This window comes from Piliocolobus tephrosceles, unplaced genomic scaffold, assembly GCF_002776525.5.
Source record: "Piliocolobus tephrosceles isolate RC106 unplaced genomic scaffold, ASM277652v3 unscaffolded_28363, whole genome shotgun sequence".
NCBI lineage: Eukaryota > Metazoa > Chordata > Mammalia > Primates > Cercopithecidae > Piliocolobus > Piliocolobus tephrosceles.
Window position 1 is genome coordinate 1 of NW_022311380.1, and position 16160 is coordinate 16160.

Below are 16160 nucleotides of genomic sequence, written 5' to 3' on the forward strand. Positions count from 1 at the left end.
AGATCACCGACCACAACACTCTCACCTGCCAGCATGACAAGCCTAGGTGTCAGTGAAGAATCCACCACCTCCCATAGCCAACCAGGCTCAACTCACTCAACAGCATCACCGGCCAGCACCACCACGTCAGGCCTCAGTCAGGGATCTACCACCATCTATAACGGGGCAAGCTCAACTGAAACCACAGTGTTTTCTCACCGCACCACAACCTCCATTCATGGTGAACAATCTACATCCTTCCCTGGTAGCCCAGCCTCCACCGAAATAGTGTTACATGCCACCCTTACCACCGCAGACCTTGGTGAGGAATCAACAGCCTTCCACAGCAGCTCATACGCAACTGGAACAACACCCTTACCTCCCCACTCCACAACCTCAGCCCTCATTGGAGAATCTACAACTTTCTACATGAGCCCATCCACTACTTACACAACCCTCTTTCCTGCCAGTTCCAGCACATCAGGCCTCACTGGGGAATCTACCACCTTCCACACCAGTCCAATCTTCCCTTTTACAATTGCATCTACTGAAAGCCTGCAAACCTTAGTGCCAGGTACTGCTCTTTCAATTTCATCCACATTTAGCTTCTTCTCCAGGCCTGTCCCTGAGTTGTCTTCATCCATTACAAACTCTTGGGTATTTTCCTCTATCTTCCACTTTACTTTGGTCTACTGACGATCCAATATCTGGGTTTGATATCACTTCCAGTGTTCATGTGCCATTCACAGGTTCCCATACATCTATGATGACAATCTCTCCTTCCTCTGTGACTCCAGGGTGGCTTTGCTGTTGTTGTTGTTGTTTGTTTGTTTTTGCATCCTTCCATGAACCCCTTCTCTCTGTTTCTTTTCTTTTCTTTTTTTTTTGAGACAGAGTCTTGCTCTGTTGCCCAGGGTGGAGTGCAATGGCAAGATCTTGGCTCACTGCAACCTCTGCCTCCCGGGTTCAAGCGATTCTCCCGCCTCATCCTCCCAAGTGGCTTAGATTACAGGTGCCCACCACCACGCCCAGCTAATTTTTATATTTTTAATAGAGATGAGTTTTTACCATGTTGACCAGGCTAGCTGCCAACTCCTGACCTCATGTGATCCACCCACCTCAGCCTCCCAACGTGCTGGGATTACAGGCATGAGCCACTGCGCCTGCCCGCCTTCTCTCTGTCGTCATGAGAATCTGCATCTGCTTTGGCCTCCTGTGGTTTTGTTTCACATTTCCAACTCTTTTGCCTTGCTGTTCCAGGTGATCCCAGGGGTAGAGTTGTTCTCTTTTGATACATGAGTGCTTTTTTCATAGCTGTACCTCTTGTATCTTTTGTTTCCTTACTGTCTGCTGTTCCTTCTCCCTTTCTTACTATCTCCCAGGGGTGGGGGTGGCAGCAGAGGCATCTTTGTTGCTGCGTGGTCATCTGGCACCATCCTCCTCTCCAGTGTGATGCTCAGTGACTGGACCTAGAATGGGAGTGCATGTCCTTGCCCTTTGGGCTCCTATGGTGACTGCTGTGGATTCTCTCTCTCCACAGGGTCATGCCAGGAAGGACAAATCTGGAATGGAAAACAATGCGTCTGTCCCCAAGGCTACGTTGGTTACCAGTGCTTGTCCCCTCTGGAATCCTTCCTTGTAGGTAATGACCTTTTCTGAGACCTGGAGCTCTTTGCAGGGCCTTTGACCCCTGAAAACAGCATGGCAGTGTTGGATCAACCACTGCCTCACTTGCAGGTGGAGAAGGTGTGACTCTTCCCAGCAGCACTGTAGGGAGAGCATGAGCCTTCTACCTTTGCCTTCAGGGACGAAAGTAGAAGGTAGAAAAATGGGGTGGTCTTTTTTTTAATTTTTAAATTTTAGGGATACATAGTAGATGTATATATTTATGGAGCATACATGAGATGTCTGGTTACAGGAATGCAATGTGTAATAATCACAGCATGGAAAATAGGGTGCCCATTCCCTCAAGCATTTAATCTTCATGTTACAAACAATCCAATTGTGCTATTTTCGTTATTTTATTTTATTTTATTTTATTTTATTTTATTTTATTTTTTGAGAGGGAGTCTCGCTCTGTCTCCCAGGCTGGAGTGCGGTGGCACGATCTTGGCTCACTGCAACCTCCACCTCCTGGATTCAGGCGATTCTCCTGCCTCAGCATCCTGAGTAGTTGAGATTACAGGCATGGGTCACCATGCCCGGCTAATTTTTGGATTTTTAATAGAGACAGAGTTTCACCATATTGGCCAGGCTGGTCTGGAACTCCCGATCTTAGGTGATCTGCCTGCCTCGGCCTCCCAAAGTGCTGGGATTACAGGCATGAGCCATCGCGCCCAGCTATTTTAGTTATTTTTAAATGTACAATTAAATTCTTATTGACTATAGTCATGCTGTTGTGTTAAATACCAGGTCTTACTCATTCTTTCTAACTATGAATTTTTTGTACCCATTAACCATGCCCACCTCCGTCTCACCGGCACCCCATTACACTTCCCAGCCTCTGGTAACCATCCTTCTACTCTGCCTCCATGAGTTCAATTGTTTGGACTTTTAGATTCCACCAATAAGTGAGAACATGCAATGTTTGTCTTTCTGTGCCTGGCTTATTTCACTTAACAATGACCTCCAGCTTCATCCATGTTGTTGCAATTGACAGGATCTCATTCTTTTTGATGGCTGAATAGTACTCCACTGTATATATGTACCAGGTCTTCTCTGTACATTCATCTGTTGATGGACACTGAGGCTGCTTCCAAGTCTTGGCTATTGTGAACAGCAACAAACATGGGAGTGCAGAGATCTCTTCGATGTACTGATTTCCTTTCTTTTGGATATATACCCAGCAGTGGGATTGCTGGATTGTATAGTAGCTCTACTTTTAGTTTTAGGAATCTCCCTTTCTTTTGAGATAGGGTCTCACTCTGTGGCCCAGGCTGGAGTGCAGAGGTGCAGATCATAGTTCACTGCAGCCTTGCACTCCTGGGCTCAAGTTATCCTCTGGTCTCAGCCTCCCGAGTAGCTGGGACTATAGGTGTGCACCACCACGCCTGGCTAATTTTTTTACTTTTGTGGAGACAGGGTCTCACTTTGTTGCCCAGGCAGGTCTTCCCATCTCCCCAATGCACTGGGATTACAGGTGTGAGCCACAACACCTGGCCCAGGGCCCTTTCCATTAGCTCACCTGTACCTCTCATCAGAGGGCTTCTGTACTTAGTACTGTCCCTTTCCCTCCTGGCCACTGGCTCCTAAGGGTTTTGGGAGACAGGGAACAGAAGTCTCAGTGACCCCCACCTTCCTCTTAAGTTTCCTTCACCTGCAAGACACCCACAGGTAGAGAATGTATCAATACTTGAGGACATTATTGGGAGGTCGCTGTCTCACACATACCATGGCCTTTTCCCACAGAAACCCCGGAAAAACTCAATGCCACTTTAGGTATGACAGTGAAAGTGACTCACAGAAATTTCACAGAACAGATGAATGACTCATCCTCCCAGGAATACCAGAACTTCAATAGCCTCTTCAAGAATCGGGTAAGACCAGAGCACACCCAGACACCCCAGGGTGACGTCCCACGTGAGAGGAAATTGGGGGGTGCACCCTGACTTAGTGATCTGAGTTCTGCTCATGAGCCCCCTCCCCACCAGTCTCCCTAAGGAGGTCCTCTGAGAGTTTCGAGCCTTCAGCCCCACATGACCCACATTATGGCAGAGGGAGCGTCCTGGGTTGGTGGTTCTTCCTATGGGGTCTTACGTGGGCTCCACAGAAGGGTGCCTAGGGCTGCCTCGAGACGGGGAACAGGAGAGTCTTCACGCTCTAGCTCTGTGTGACCTTCACTGCCTTGTTTCTTTCAGATGGATGTCGTTTTGACGGGCGACGATCTTCCGCAGTATAGAGGGGTAAACATTCGGAGATTGCTGTGAGTATATTGGGGGGCAGGTTTATAGATGTGGGGAAATCCTCCTTGTCCCTGCTTTCCTGCCTCCTCCTATCATGAATGGCTAGAATGTCAATACCTGGTTGGGTTAGAGAGGACTGCAGCCGCTAGGTAAGAACGGGGGACTGTGAGACCATTCATTCTTCATGCATTCATCCAGTCAACACACATTTGTTGAAAGCCAGCTCCCTGCTGGGTGCTGGGAACACAGTAGTCCCGTTTTCCTGGAGCTCAGAGTGGCAGAACACAGATGGAAAAGTGGTTGTGCAGTCTGCTTAGAGTTACAGTGAGGAGCACACAGGGTGCCCTGGGAGAGGTCCCAAAAGCAAAGCGTGGTGAGGCAGAGGGAATTCTTCCTGGGAAAACTGGCAACAGGCTGGGCGTGGTGGCTCATGCATGTAATCTCAATGCTTTGGGAGGCCAAGGCGGGAGGATCACTTCAGGCCAGGAATTTGAGACTAGCCTGGGCAACATAGCGAGACCCTATCTCTACAAAAAAAAAAAAAAAAAAGTAACAGCAAAACTGAGGCTTAAAGGATGAGGAGGAATGATCCAGAGAGGGGGAAGGGAAGGAGAGGCAGTTGCAGCAGCCGGAATCAATGAGAAGGAGCCCAGAGGGGAGACAGAGGAGGGCAGAGCAAAGGAGCAGTAATTGGGAAGGAGGTTGGAAAGATGGCTCATGCCAAGTTAGTCAGACTTTCGGCATCAGCAGTGTAGGCCCACGGGTGATAGTGTCTGGTCTGCAGAGTAGACAGCTCAGTGTGGCTGTAGGGTGGAGACTGCATAAGCAGAAGTCTGTACTGGAGATGATGGTGGCCTACACCAGATAGGTGACAGTATAGGAGAAAACGGGTCCAGTGGGAAAGGTCTTTGGGAGGCAGGATCAGCAGACCATGGGATTTGCTGTGGGAGAGGAGGGAGAGAAGAATGAGGAATGAGGGCAGATTTCTGGGCTGCTGGAGGTGTGGGGTGCCCTGTGCTGGGTCAAGGAATGTCATGAGAGGTAGAATGGGGGGAAGGAGGTGATGAGTTTGGTGTGCACCACGTCAACTTTCAAGTGCCCAGGGCCCAGCCACATGGAGTAGTTGCGTGATACAGCAGTGGAATATGCCCTAAAGGGTCTTATTTTGGGGGGATCGGGGGGCAGGGTCTTGCTCTCTTGCCCAGGCTGGAATGCAGTGGCATACTCACGGCTCATTGTAGGCTCAACCTCTCAGGTTCAAGCAATCCTCCCATCTCAGCCTCTTGAGTAGCTGGGACTACAGGCCTGTGCCATCATGCTTGGCTAATTTTTGTAATTTTTTTATTTTGCTTTTTCTGAGACAGAGTCTTGCTCTGTCTCCCGGGCTGGAGTGCAGTGGTGCAATCTCGGCTCACTGCAGCCTCCACCTCGCAGGTTCAAGTGATTATCCTGCCTTAGCTTCCCAAGTAGCTGGGACTACAGGCACATGTCACCACACCTGGCTAAATTTTGTATTTTTAGTAGAGACACGGTTTCACCATGTTGGCCAGACTGGTGTCGAAATTCTGACCTCAAGTGATCTACCCGCCTTGGCCTCCTAAAGTGCTGGGATTACAGGTGTAAGCCACACCCCTGGCCTAATGTTTGTAATTTTTGCAGAGATGGGGTCTTGCTATGTTGCCCAGGCTGGTCTCAAACTCCTGGGTTCAAGTGATCCTCCCACCTCGACCTCCCAAAGTGCTGAAATACAAGCGTGAGCCACCATGCCCAGCCTCTAAACAGTCTTATGAGAGATACGGGCATTGGTATCCCCAGATGGATGTCGCTAGAAGTCCTGGGAGTGGGATGAGATGGCCCAGGTCGGGGGTGAGGGAGGGTCATAGCACAAAATGAGGGTCTCCCAGGAAAGAAGCTGGAAAGCACCAACATTTAAGATCTAGCCAGATTCCCCAGTGGAGAGTGGAAAGAGGCAGACAGAGGAGTGGGAAGGGTCCCTCAAGGGTGCCGTGTCCCTATAGCAGGGAAGAGAGGGTCCCGGTGCCCCAACCTTGCCCCTGGCTCAGCATTGGCACCCTGGTCTTTCTCTCCATTTTGGCTCAGGATATTTTTTGTTCAAGTCCTCCTGAGTCCTACTACTGACTTATCTTTCAAAATGACAGTGACAGGTGACTTGCCTTGTCTCAAGACCTCTCCCCTCAGCTGCATCATTGGCTATCGAAGAAGTAGCTTCTAGGTTAGAAACTTACCTTTCTTTTTCTTTCTTTACTTTTAAAATTTTAAAATATGGGGTCTTGCTCTGTTGCCAGAAGTGCAGTGGTGCAATCATAGCTCTCCGTAGCCTCAAACTCCTGGGCTCAAGCGATCCTCCTGTCACAGCCTCCTGAGTAGCCGGGACTACAAGTGTGCACCACCTTGGCTGGCTAATTTCTGTATCTTTTGTAGAGATGGTGTCTCACCATGTTGCCCAGGCTGGTCTTGAACTCCTGGCCTCAAGCAATCCTCCTACCTTGGCCTGCCAAAGTGCTGGGATGATAGGCATGAGCCACCTCACTTCCTGCCCTGTACTTCCTTTTTAAGGCTAAATAATATTCCACAATAGACCACATTTTGTTTCTCCATTTGTCTGTTGATGGACCCTTGGTTTGCATCCACCTTTCGGCTATGGTAAATAATGCTACTGAAAACATGAAGGTACAAATATAAATTCAAGACCTGCGTTCAGTTATTTTGTGTATATACCCAGAAGTAGAATTGCTGGATCATGCATTAATTCTATTTTACATTTTTTGAGGAACTCCATACTGTTTTCCATAGCAACTGCACTATTTTACTTTCGCATCAACAGGACACAGGGATTCAAATTTCTCCACCTGTTCATCCAAGAGCCTCTCTTTTGCGAGAGATGAATTTCACTCGTTGGCATTTATCGTGATCACTGATATATTTGAGTTCTTGAATCGTTTTGCTCTCATCCCTCTGTCTGGGTGGTCAGCTGCTGGAGGGAAAACTCTGTATTCTTTCTCACCTGTGGGGCACATGGCTGCTTCATCTCCTATTACCCCTCTGGGTGCTTGGTCTCCACTTGCTGGCTGGGTGGTGACATGGGCAACTGATGAAACAATTTCTACTTCCAGCAACGGTAGCATCGTGGTCAAGAATGATGTCATCCTGGAGGCAGACTACACTTCAGAGTATGAAGAACTGTTTGAAAACCTGGTAGAGATTGTAAAGGCCAAGATTATGAAGGAAACCAAAACAGTTCATGATCATGATCCTGATTTCTGCAGAGGTAGGCTCACCTAAAACCCCTTGACACCTGTGGGTGTCTTGGAGATCATGACCTTGATCTCTCCCTCCCCTATCTCTTCTTTCTTCTGGGACACCCAAGACTCCTGCCACAGGAACCCAGAAGCCAGGCCCAGGATGCCTTCCCCAGATCCCAAAGCTGCTCCCAACAGCCTCCTGTCGGTCCCAGGCTGAGGCTGTCATATCCCCATTTGAGCCTCCTCATAAGCCCAGCTGCGTGTCTAGGTTGGGTAAAGACCCCACGGGTATTGGCCCAGGGGAGGGCATAGTATAGAAGAAGAGAGAGGCCTGGCTACCCCCAGGGAGGCTGAGGGAAGTGTTTCTGTTCCATCTTCCTTCCCATCCACTCTCGGCAGAGGCCATACTGTGCTATAATGAAGAGGACACTTCCGTGGATTCATCGGTGACACTGGGCTTTGACTTCCAGGGTAAGCAGCTGTGTGGAGTGTGGGCACTAAGAGTGGGGGCTGGGGTGCTTTGGCCAGGCTCATGCGTGCTGCCCGCCCCTCTCCCCCAGAGCAATGCACCCAGAAGGCTGCCAAAGAATATGCCCAGTTCTACTATGTGGATGTCTTGGATGGGAAGCTGGCCTGTGTGAACAAGTGCACCAAAGGAACGAAGTCCCAAATGAACTGTAACCTGGGCGTGTGTCAGCTGCAACGCAGTGGCCCTCATTGCCTGTGAGTGTCCCCACAAGCCCAGCGCCTACTCTGCCCTGGTGGTAGGGCCCTCCCCCTCCCCAGCAGTCACCCACAGGGTCGGGGGATTGAGTAGAACTTGGCAGGTGCCTCCTCCCCACTCCTGGACATCCCTCTCCCCTGTATCCTCATCCCCACCCCCACCCCCACAAGAGTGAGGAGTAGGAGTAGATTACAGACACAGAGGTCCCAGAGCTGGGCAATCCCTTCCTGAGAAAGTTCATGCTATCAAGTTCCAAATCTTTCTCTATCTCTACCTGTGTCTGTATCTCTACCTCTACCTATCTATATTGCTAATTTCCCTTACGTCATCCCAGCCATGCTGTCACGGTTACCTCTAGCTGCAGCCAGAGCACTAAGTCCACAGACCATAAATTAGAGTGCAAAAAAAAAAAAAACATGATAACAGGCCCATTTAGGTGGCAGATGATTAGAGATTAGATGGATGAATGGCATGTGTCTGGGATGAGACACCCAACACTCTCGGGTCCCCCTGAGCCCTAGTCATTTCAATTTCTGATCTGCAGTCTCCAGGTCCCCCCAACTCCTTCAGTGCCCATCAGCCTGAGGAAGTCAGGGACCCAGTCTCTCTGGGGGCTGAGCTCCAGCCCTTGGAGAGAGGGAGATCTGGTTTCCTGTGTTTAGGAGAGTGGGTTTGCCCTTGGGATATTGGATGTGAGGGATCCCGGGGGGGTCAGCCTGAGTTTGTCTGTGTCCCCAGGTGCCCAAATACAGACACACACTGGTACTGGGGAGAGACCTGTGAATGGAACATCGCCAAGAGCCTCGTGTATGGTATCGTGGGGGCTGTGGTGGCGGTGCTGCTGCTCTCATTGATCATCCTGGTCATCTTATTCAGCCTATCCCAGAGAAAACTGCACAGGTGAGCTTGTGGGGCCAGCACTGCAGGCCCAGAGACAGGGGACAGATCCTGGGGCAGCCACTGTCTGAATGTCCTAAGGCTCTGCTCCTTCCAGGCCAACAGTCAGAGAGGTCAGCTGAGGCCAGATAGGGTGCCCAGACCCTCCCAGCCCTGGGTACAGCAAAGGGCGGCCTTCCTATAGGATATATCAATTTGGCAGAGTGTTCTAGTTCATTTTCTGCTATTATAACAGAATACCACCACTGGGTAATTGTACACAATAGAAGTTTATTTGGCTCACAGTTTTGGAGGCTGGGAAGTCCAAGATCAAGGGGCTGCATCTGATGCGGACTTTCTTGCTGCATCACAGCATGGCAAGATGGCAGTCTGCATCACATGGACAGAGAAGAAGAGAGGGCTGAACTCACTTTTTTTTTTTTTCCTTAAGAGACAGGGTCTTGCTCCCACCCTGGAGTGCAGTGGCATGATCTCAGCTCACTGCGACCTCTGCCTCCCAGGTTGAAGCGATTCTCGTGCCTCAGCCTCCTGAGTAGCTGGGATTACAAGTGCATTCCACCATGCCTGGCTAATTTTTGTATTTTTAGTAGAGATGGGGTTTCACCATGTTGACCAGGCTGGTCTCGAACTCCTGACCTCGAGTGATCCACCCACCTTGGCTTCCCAAAGTGCTGGGATTACAGGTGTGAGCCACTGTGCCCGGCCCTAAATCAAATTAAATTAAATTAAATTAAATTAAATTAAATTAAATTAAATTAAATGTTTTGTAGAGATAGGGTCTCATTATATTGCCCAGGCTGGTCTGAAACTCCTGGCCTCAAGCAGTCCTCTCACCTCAGCCTCCAAAATTGTTGGGATTACAGGCGTGAGCTGCCTTCCCCCGGCTGTCTGCACTCGCTTTTATTACACACCCACTTTCGAGATAATGACATTAATCCATTCACGAGGACAGCACCTTCATGACCTAATCACGTCTTCAAGGTCCTACCTCTCAGATTTGCTGCGTTGGGGGTTAAATTTCCAATGCATGAACTTTAAGGGACACGTTCAAACCATAACACAGAGACTGGAAACAGAAGCTTATGTGTGGAAATTAGACTATGTAATGACATTCCCCGTGGTTAGTTATCACTCACCTGGCCACCACAGAGCACGGCACCACATGGGGAAGCTGAGATGGAGCATCTGGGTCTCGCTTTTCCCAGCTGTAAAATGGGATAAGATGCACCTGTGAAGGTTGCTGGGAAACCCTGGCACAGTACTTGGCCTGAAGTCGGCAATTGAAAGGAGCTACCCTATGCCCCCATCTCATGGATATGGAAATTGAGGCCCACTAAAGGGAGTGAGGGGCAGCCGGGAGGCCTGGCCAGTGCCTGCCTTGGAAGAGGGGAAGCCATGGTGATGCTACCTTTCGTTCTCTGCCATCATCGCTGCCGTCTCTGACTTGGGGTGTGGCTGTGACTGTCCCCTCAAGGGAAGCTGAAGGTCTGGGTCCACCAAGTCCCTCCTCAGCTTCCTTGACTACAGCTGCTCATGGCATTTCTGTCTGCAGGCAACAGTATGATATGCCTCAAGAGTGGCGAAACAAAGGCACCCCTGGCACCTTCCAGAAGACGGCCATCTGGGAAGGTATCTCTAGTTAAAAGGGCAAGGGGATGAGCAGAGCTGGAGGGTGAAGAAAGGCAGGGCGGTGCCTGTGCCTGTGGGGGTGACGTGGGGTCCTGCCCCCCTTCACGGTGGCTGTGGCTGACAGCCCGTTCCCCATCTGCCGCTGCAGCCCGGGACCCAAACACTGCCCCTGCTGTGTGCAAGGGTGCAGGAGTGGTTGAGAACCAGATCCTGCCCCTAAAGACCAACTCAGTGAGGGCATCCAATGCACACTCAGCTAAGCGGGGTGATAGGGCCATTCCCAGGGCAGAGGGAGCAGAGGGGAGGACCTGACCCAGCCTGGGTGGGGATGGGGGATCAGATAAATCCTGAGGTGAGACTAATTCTTGAGCAGGTGGGTAAGCAGGTGCGCTTCCTCCTTCAACAGAGGGGGACCCCAGTAAGCAGGGAGGACTTATCCCAGTGAGGATAAGGGAAAGGGCACCCCAGGCAGGGGGACTGCATGAGAAACGCCTGCAGTTGGGAAAGAGCTTGCTTTTGGTGGGGAAGGGAAGGCAGGTCAATCTCACAAAGAGTAAGGGATGTGAGGATGGCAGGGCTTCAGGAATGGGGTGGGGGAGTTGAGGGGCTTTGACGCCCCACTTTCTTTTTTTTCCTTTTTTTTTTTTTTTGAGACGGAGTCTCGCTCTCTGGCCCAGGCTAGAGTACAGTGGCGCGATCTTGGCTCACAGCAACCTCTGTCTCCCAGGTTCAAGTGATTCTCCTGCCCTCAGCCTCCCTAGTAGCTGGGATTACAGGCATGCCACCACGCCCAGCTAATTTTTGTATTTTTAGTAGAGATGGTAGAAACAGGGTTTCATCATGTTGGCCAGGCTGGTCTCGAACTCCGGACCTTAGGTGATCCACCCGCCTTGGCCTCCAAAGTGCTGGGATTACAGGCGTGAACTACCATGCCCGGCCACATTTTGAAGTTTTTTTACTCAAAAGGCCATTCTGGGAGCACTAAAGCAGGGAGACCAGGCGGAGGAAGTAAGGCTGAGGGGCAGGGGAGGAAGAGGAGACACAGCCTGGTGCAGGTGAGGCTGAGGGAGTGGTAGAGGTGAGGTTGAGAGGGTGGAGGAGGGAGAGGGAGTGAGGGAGGATTTCCAGGATTGTCTGAGCTGACCCTTGGGCCCTGAGGGATGGGGGAGAAGCAGCCGGTGGGGCACACTGAGTTGGGGGGCTGGTGGGTGCTGAGGGGAAGGCTGCAAGGCTGGTGCTTGTCTGAAGCTCCGGGAGGGGTCTGCAGCCTGAACCACGGACTGGAATAGAGATTTGTCCATTCATCGGGGAGAATGCAGAGTGAGAAGGAAGGAGGGTGAAAGTGGAACACCCCGCCCCCCGCCCGCCGGGAGCCACCGTAGACGGACAGGTAGGGCATGAGGACCCCGACCTCGAAGGAGGCAGGAAAAGAGGGGTCAGAGGTGCAGGGAGAGTCCCGGAGTCAAGAGAGTGAGTTCTGCGGGACCAGGAAGTAAGTGATCGCTGTGCTCCAGGAAGATGCTGGAAGAAGATTTCAAGCGCAGCTGTTTTGCCTGCTATGGCTACTGTTGCTATGAGGGAGTGCGGCCCTGCTGACCCAGAGCCAGCCCTGCCTCCCGCTCCACTCTGACCTCATCCCCGAGTCCAGGGCTGCACACACGCTCCTCTGTGGCCCGCGCTACCACCCGGTGCATGTGAGGGAGTTCTGCTCCGCTCCCTCCTGTTCCAGGGTCCAGCGGGCGGCTCCCCAGGCAGGCTCCGCACTTACCCGCTGCTCAGTGATGCGGGGGCGAAGGGGTGGTCGGCAGTGGGAAAGGGTATAGGGTAGATGCGGGGCTGACTCTTTTGCTGGAAGAAATCCCCACTGCCCCGAGTCCTCCCCCCACCCCACCCCCCACCAAGGCTCCCATCACTCAGCACCGCCTCTCCCTACAGACCAGAATCTGAGGGAGAGCAGATTCGGCCTCGAGAACGCCTACAACAACTTCCGGCCCACCCTGGAGACTGTTGACTCAGGCACAGAGGTGACTCAGCTGCCAGCTGCCCCCAGCCTCTGAGGCTGCTCCACTTCCTCTGGGGTTCCCTCTTCCCCTGGGACTCCCTCCCTCCCCCTGGGACTCCCTCCTACCCCCAGGGCTCCCTCCTCCCCCTGGGGCTCCCTGTTTCCCGGGTCTGCCCCTTGGCCTCACCTCTTCTCTCCCGCCCCCCAGCTCCACATCCAGAGGCCGGAGATCGTAGCATCTGCTGTGTGAGCCAGTGGGGGCCTCCCACCCTCATCGATCTCTGGACAGGAGAGCGGCAAACACAGGGCCCACCACAGACCGCAGTTCCCCGGGGCTGGTCAAGAGGAGACTGAAGTCGGGCCCTGAAGCCGGTCCTGCTCTGAGCTGACAGACTTGGCCTGTCCCAGGCCTGTGCTCCTGCTCGGGGCTATAAGGCCTTCCATCCAGGAGCCCCCAGACTCCCAGAAGCCTTAGCACCCCGGTCTCCTCCTGGGTGACTCCCTACTCTGGAATTTCCCTACCAATAAAAGCAAATCTTAAAGCTCAGAATGTGAAGTGAGAGGTTTCCTTCCCCTCCTTCTGCAGTGGGGGTCAGGTGGGGGGTCAGAGTCCTCCCAGGACTGGCTGCTGAATCGGTCATGGAACGAACGCTCTGGGCCCCTTCCTGTGTCCTGGCAGGGAGCCCCCTCCTCTGCTCCAGTCAGGGCAGGGCTAGGCCTGCCTCTGCTGAGGTCCCTGTGGCAGAAAAGCCTAAGGTCAGGTTCTGGGGACAGGAGAGGACGTCAGGTTCAACCCCAGTTGGCCAGGGAGTGAGCATTTGGCTCTGTTGGGCTTGCACAGGGCAGGGTCACTCCAGATGGCCATGGGAGCCGTGCTTACCTCGGAACCCACAGACCAGACCTAACAACTCCTTGGCCCAGGCACGGCCATGTCTTCAGGGCGTACTTATAGGACAATGAGAAGGGTTATTTTATTTGTTTATTTTTTCTGAGACAGAGTCTTGCTCTGTTGCCTGGGCTGGAGTACGGTGGCATGATCTTGGCTTGCTGCAACCTCTGTCTCCCAGGTTCAAGCGATTCTCCTGCCTCAGCCTTCTGAGTAGCTGGGATTACAGGTGCCTGCCACCATGTCTGGCTGATTTTTGTATTTTTAGTAGAGACGGGGTTTCATCACGTTGGCCAGGCTGATCTGAAACTCCTGATCTCAAGTGATCTGCCCTTGTCAGCCTCCCAAAGTGCTGGGATTACAGGTTTGAGCCACCATACCCAGCCAATAAGAAGGGTTAGAAAAGAGACAAACGGGGTGTCCCTCCTAGGGGTTAGGGTTAAATGCAGGCGGTACCCTCCTCGTTTCTCAGCTCAGGCCCGGCCCCTCTTGCCCATCTCCCACCACCCATGGTGGGGGGAACTCATCAGCTCTCCCCTGGCTCCTGCAGGCCCCCGGGCTGCCCCTCTATTGGGGTGAGAAAGCTGATAACCCTCATACCTATGAGCTGCTGGACCAGAGGGAGGCACCCCCTCCCTCTGCCCTTTGGCCTGAAACAGGCCCTGGGCCCCAAGTCATGAGGGAAGCTTCCAGACTGACTCAGGCTCAGGCTGGTCGCTGCTCCCCAGTGTCTCAGGGACCAAAGGTCTCTGGCACCCATTTATTTATGAGTTTCTTTCTCTGAGGCTCATTTGCCAGTTCCTCCCGGGGTAACGGGCAAGTGAGACGTGCTTGGAGCTCTGATGCCGAGGCCAGGGACCATGGCGCTGTGTCTGCTGACCTTGGTCCTCCTGCTCTTGTCCCCACAAGCTGCTGCAGAGCATGGTGAGTGACCCCCATGCCCTGCTGCCCACGAGGCCTCCATCCCAGGGGCCAGCCTGCTCTGTCTGCCCATCCCCGAGGGAGGGCTGTCTCCAAGGCACCAATAGGGGGGCCCTCTGCCTGGAGCTCAGCCCTGTGCCCACCCCCTGGACTTCTCTTCTCACCCCAGCGAGCTTTGGCGGGAAGAGCCAGGGCATTGGAGCCTTGTCCAGTTGAGGGTCTCTGAGCCTTAGTTTCCCCTTCTGAGCCTCAGGCTCCCCTCCAGAAAATAAGAATAATAACACCTGCTTTTCAGGGCTGCTGCTAGGAATGACAACAGCCTCCCCCAGGCATGATCCCTGGCACAAGACTGATGCTCAACCCATGTTAGGGTCTGTCCTTACCCAGTGAATGTTCCTGCTAACTCCCTGTCACCTCCCACACCAGCACACCCTGCTGTGTGCCCCGGGGAATGTTTCCGGGATATAGCCACACGGGCACAAAATGGGGTTTCAGAAGCCCCAGATTCTAATCCTGCCATGAACCAGCTGTGCACCCTGGGGCCACTCAGTTCATCTCCTGTCTCAGTCTCCCCAAAAGACAAGGCATTAGGACCTCAGAGGATCGTTCCAGCTCAGCTACTTTGGGCTTCTTGGTCATGGGGACCTGGGGACTCAGGGCAGGAGGGATAACTGTGGTTCCAGTTGGACCCTCCCGAAGCGTCCTCTGGCCCTCACCAGCCCCCAGAGAAGGGCGCAGGGGAACCAAGACAGAAACTGGACCCATAGACCTCAGGGTCCCTGCCCCTCGAGATGTCACCCTGTGGCGATGTCACCCAGACCTGCCAGCCCATTCATCATAACGAAAACACTCCCTTGCACTTTCTGTGCCTCCCAGACCCTTGGTGATGTGTCTCCAATAACAGCATCTTAGCCATGACCTTTTGTTTCCCTCTCAACCCTCCTCCCCGCTCGGTTTCCTTTTCTTTTTTCTTTTTCCTTTTTTTTTTTTTTTTGAGATGGGGCCTCACTCTGTCACCCAGGCTGGAGTGCTGTAGTGCGATGTTGGCTCACTGCAGCCTCCACCTCCCAGGTTCAGGCAATTCTCCTGCTTCAGGCTCTTGAGTAGCTAGGATTACAGCCACGCGCCACCATGCCCAGCTAATTTTTGTATATTTTTAGTAGAGACAGGGTTTCACCATGTTAACCAGGCTGGTCTCAAACTCCTGACCTCTGGTGGTCCTCCCACCTTGGGCTCCCAAAGTGCTGCGATTACAGGGGTGAGCCACTGCTCCCAGCCCCCTCCTTTCTTTCTCTCTGCTCTTCCCTTCCCTCTTCCTGGGTTCTTCTAGCCCCTTCCTTCCCCCTCTCTTCTCTTTCTTCTTCTCCCCACCTCTCCTTGGCCCCCTCCTGGCCTCTCCCAACTTTCTGCATGTTATCACTGATTTCATCCCTAGCCTCAGTCTCCACCCCTGTAGAATGTGACCTTTCAGACCCTGTTCCTGCTTTCCAGGATTCTGTGGCTCCTCCGTCTCTGCGACTGGCATCGGCTGTCCTCTGGGGCCCTGGCCAGCTTTGAGCAGCCTCTGACCCTTTCCATGTCCCCTCTCCAGGGACCCATAGCCCCACCCCCGCTCAAGTCACGGGGCTGGGGATACCAGGGCAGGGCATGGGTCTAGAGAGACAGCTGCAGTGGCCTCAGCCTGGTCCTTCCCGGCAGACACACCCTCTCATCCTGCAGATCACCTGATTATATTGCATGTCAACAAAACACAATGTCCTGTCTGTTGGCCCAGCCCTGTCCTGCCGTCACAGATGCCCTCTCACCCCCACACCCAGCATGAGGGCCACCAAGGCCTGAGTGCTCAGTCACCTGTCCATGGCAGGTATCCCTCTGTCCTCCCCGCATCCCTGTCTAGGGCTCTTTCCCCATCTAACGCTTCCATCACCATCCCATTCTTGTCCCCGAGAGATTCTTT

At 52.8% G+C, this 16160-nt stretch overlaps 1 protein-coding gene across 1 annotated transcript; it reads left to right on the forward strand.

The window, feature by feature from the left end:
* Positions 1-15: 15 nt before the first annotated feature.
* On the forward strand, positions 16-12943 carry LOC111527910 (mucin-12-like; the record flags this gene model as incomplete). Its single annotated transcript, XM_026451241.1, has 11 exons — positions 16-553; positions 1520-1621; positions 3388-3515; positions 3837-3901; positions 7016-7170; positions 7544-7615; positions 7705-7867; positions 8607-8768; positions 10318-10394; positions 12330-12418; positions 12605-12943. Coding segments are annotated over 11 exons (1593 nt in total), but the record flags the coding sequence as incomplete, so codon positions are not given.
* Positions 12944-16160: the final 3217 nt, after the last annotated feature.